This window comes from Parasteatoda tepidariorum, chromosome 6 (assembly GCF_043381705.1).
Source record: "Parasteatoda tepidariorum isolate YZ-2023 chromosome 6, CAS_Ptep_4.0, whole genome shotgun sequence".
Classification (NCBI taxonomy): domain Eukaryota; kingdom Metazoa; phylum Arthropoda; class Arachnida; order Araneae; family Theridiidae; genus Parasteatoda; species Parasteatoda tepidariorum.
In genome coordinates, this window is record NC_092209.1 from 3,905,016 (window position 1) to 3,908,961 (window position 3,946).

General features: G+C 33.3%; 2 protein-coding genes across 2 annotated transcripts in view; both read right to left on the bottom strand.

Moving 5' to 3' along the window:
* LOC107446766 (putative inorganic phosphate cotransporter) overlaps positions 1-3,946 on the bottom strand; it is a 51,896-nt gene that overhangs the window by 45,441 nt on the left and 2,509 nt on the right. The gene's annotated exons all lie outside the window — the stretch shown is intronic.
* LOC122270523 (uncharacterized) lies at positions 2,262-3,497 on the bottom strand. The gene has a single exon (XM_043048142.2). It carries the CDS (start codon positions 3,495-3,497, stop codon positions 2,262-2,264), a length of 1,236 nt encoding a protein of 411 aa, XP_042904076.1.

A 3,946-nucleotide genomic window follows, 5' to 3' on the forward strand; every position in this document is an offset into this window, starting at 1 on the left:
AAAGTCAATATTGGATTACAGCTACCAAAATGGCGTTGTCTCTGTGTTTTAAATTTGTTACACTTGATTAAAATATGTTTAATAGTGAGCGGTTCCCTACAATGAGAACATTCGGGTGCAGGTTCGTTTAATCAAAGATGTTTATGAGTTATTCGAGAGTGACCAATGCGCAAGCGATTTAATATTACTTCTTGCTTTCCACTTATGTTTAGACTTTTATAAGATTCTATAGAAGGTTTAATGTCGTGTAATTTATTACTTATTTCATTTTCCCAATCATTTTGCCAGTGTAAATACTGTTTATTGTCAATCGCATTTTTGATATATATATATACAGCAAAACAGTAACAAAATAACTTTTGCCCTCATTGGGCCAATATTCGGGAATCTTGACTCAGTAAGGGTTTGAAAAGCGCCTTTATTTTTCCGATTTCGGCCCAATATCGAACTTTCCAATTCACCCGATATTTTACAACTAATCTAGGTTCTGCATAGAATTGTCAGATTCATGCGATATTTTGTATCCATTATTTTGCCAATGTAGGTTTTTAATTGGCTAATGTAAGCCCTATATAGGCCCATATTAAATAACCTAGACATCCTAATATTGCTCTCTCTGTGCATCGTGTTCTAATAGGACCCATATCGAGCCAATTTTGAATCTAACTGGGGCCAAACTAATATCTTTGCTGGGATGTCAGAGGTGCTCTGGACACGCCAAAATAATTAAAAAAAAAACTGTAAATAACTACTGACTGAAATTTGTAAATATTTTAATAATTTTGCTAATTTTTTAAAAGTCTCAGCAAGACATAACTAGTCTAGTCCGGTCAAATAATAAAAGGGTAAATATATTATCCTACGAATTATTTAGAAATAGTGGTGGATAAAAATCTAATAAATGAACTGAAATTATTAAACAAGGAATCACAATTAGTTAACTACCACTCGGTAATATTTATTCGCTGTCAGGAACAAGTTGGCATCTCTGTGCATATATGTAGTGACATCTCTAACCCACTAATTACCAAATTTTTATGTTTTATTTGTTATCTGTTAGTGTTGTCCTTTCCTTTTTAAATCTTTACCCTTATTTTAATTGACATACTAACTATTATTTAAACTAATCAACTAATTTTAGTAAAACAGGTCTAAGCCTATCATAATTTACGGAGATAATTACCTCAGTGGAAAAGTACTCGTTTCCGCCATTATCTCGTGGTATCACTTTTAGGCATAACTATTCTTATCCAATAAATTTTACTATTTAATTCGCTACCAATCTAATTGTTTGTTTAGAATTATTGGCGCAAAAGCCACTTTTGGCCATACCGCACCTACAACTTGTTTTAAGTTAAAAATGTCATTGTGTGGTTTATCCCCAAATAAAAAAGTCAATATTGGATTACAGCTACCAAAATGGCGTTGTCTCTGTGTTTTAAATTTGTTACACTTGATTAAAATATGTTTGTTGGAGTGGTTTGTTACTCCTCTGAATACCTTAAGTTAACAGAATTAAGTTTCGGTCGTGTGGTGGCAACAGACATTTTCTTTTCAGATAACGTAAGTGACGTCATCCGTGCATATAATTATGGAATCTGTATATAATGCATGCATTGTTGTAAGCATGGAATCAGTCGACTTCTTGTTTTGTCTCTTCACTATGTCACGTCACTGTGTTGTTGTTTCCGGTGACGTACCAACATTTTTGTTAAGATGTATTTATGTTTCATATATTCAGTTGTACGCTGTATCGAGATGGTACTGTATGAAATAAAGAAATGTTTAAATCTTCAAGTTTCTTTATGTGAGTTAACACTTTCACTCAATACTGTGCTACTCCGCTAACGCATCAACAGNACCTCTTCTCTCTCTCTCAAACTTGTTTGTTCAATCTCACTACTTCATTTTAATTTTCTCTCAGTAAAGATACTGAACCCCAACTTTCACCTTTCAGTTGCGCTTCGGCGATTTATTATTTATTTCCACTCAGATGAATTAGTTGGAGCCCCTAGCGGGGCAGATGCTAAGATAACCAACACATATGAGAATGAGAATTTGTAAAAACCAATGTCTCTTAAATAGTTAAAAATGTCATTGTGTGGTTTATCCCCAAATAAAAAAGTCAATATTGGATTACAGCTACCAAAATGGCGTTGTCTCTGTGTTTTAAATTTGTTACACTTGATTAAAATATGTTTAGTAGTGAGCGGTTCCCTACAATGAGAACATTCGGGTGCAGGTTCGTTTAATAGAAGATGTTAATGAGTTATTCGAGAGTGACCGATGCGCAAGCGATTTAATATTACTTCCTGCTTTCGACTTAAGTTTAGACTTTTATAAGATTCTATAGAAGGTTTAATGTCGTGTAATTTATTACTTATTTCATTTTCCCAATCATTTTGCCAGTGTAAATACTGTTTATTGTCAATCGCATTTTTGATATCTGTGTAAGTAAGTGGGTTGTTTGTTATATTGTTAGTTGACTTAGCTACGTAATCTGCTGTTTCATTACCTGAAATGCCAGCATGGCCTGGTACCAGACAGAAGATTATTTCATATTCTTTCAGGAGTAAAGTGGTGTATAAGTTTAAAATATTATTTACAATGGAATGCGAATTTATTTCTTTATTTTGTAAGGCAACGAAGCAACTTTTTGAATCAGAGTATATTAACCATTTTTTAATACTTTGAGAGGAAATATATTGGAGGGCCAGATAAATTGCATGGCATTCAGATGTAAATACGGAGCATTGCGAATGTAATTTTTCAGATATTGTAGAGATAGGGATAACAGCAGCGCTTGCAACATGGTCATGGCTTTTAGAGCCATCTGTAAAAATGGAATTAAAATCTGTATATTGTTCTCGGTGTGCATTAAAAGTTTGTAGGTAAATGTTAGCATCAGTTTGTGCTTTTGTCAAATTGTTAAAAATATCAATAGTTTGGAAGGAAATGGCTTCCCATGGTGGTCTTAATTCATATGCAGGTAAAATACTAAAATCCTCCAGGTTTAGGTCAGATAAAAGCTTTCTTACTCTCAACCCAAAAGTCGGTATTGCAGAGGGTCTGTTGCTAAACAATCTTTCATAAAATGGAGTTGAAACATGAGAAAACATGGGATGTGTATGATGGCTTTTGATATGAAAATAGTATCTCAATGTTAACTTATTCCGCCGCTGAGCAAGAGTTGGTTCATGATATAGAACGTTTAGACTTTTTATGGGCGATGTGCGAAATGCTCCTGTTGCTATGCGTATGCCGGAATTATGGATAGTGTCAAGATATTTAGGACCAGATTTTCTGGTTGATCCAGAGACAACGCAACCATAGTCAAGTTTAGATCGAATGATACATTTGTAAATTTTGAGCATAGCACCTGTATCTGCACCCCAAGAAGAGTTTGTCAAAACTTTAAGTAAATTTAATTTTAGTCCACAGGTTTTTCTTAAGTGTTTAATATGAGATGCAAAAGTGAGTTTAGAGTCCAAGATCATACCAAGAAATTTTGCTTCGCTTAAAACGGGAATACGGAAGTTCTTGAGATATAGTTCAGGATCGGGATGGAGCCCTCGTCGTCAACAAAAGTGTATACTCGCTGTCCATATATATATTTAATATTTATATATTAAATATATAATATATATTTTATAATTTAAATATATATATATATATTTAATTCGCTACCAATCTAATAAAACTTTTGCCGAAAGCTGAGCACATGTCATCCCTGTATCTTTCGGCATTGGGTGTTTAAAAACATTCTTTAATGCTGCTACCTCAAACACCTAAAAGCTTTAAACTTCATTGATATGTGTGAGAAATCGCATAATCTAACCGTTATAAAATAATTCTTTACATATTTCATTTCTTGGGACATATGAAAGAATGAATTAGTGTAGAAGTGTTTCCATAATTTCCTTTGTCCTAACCCTGTATATATATA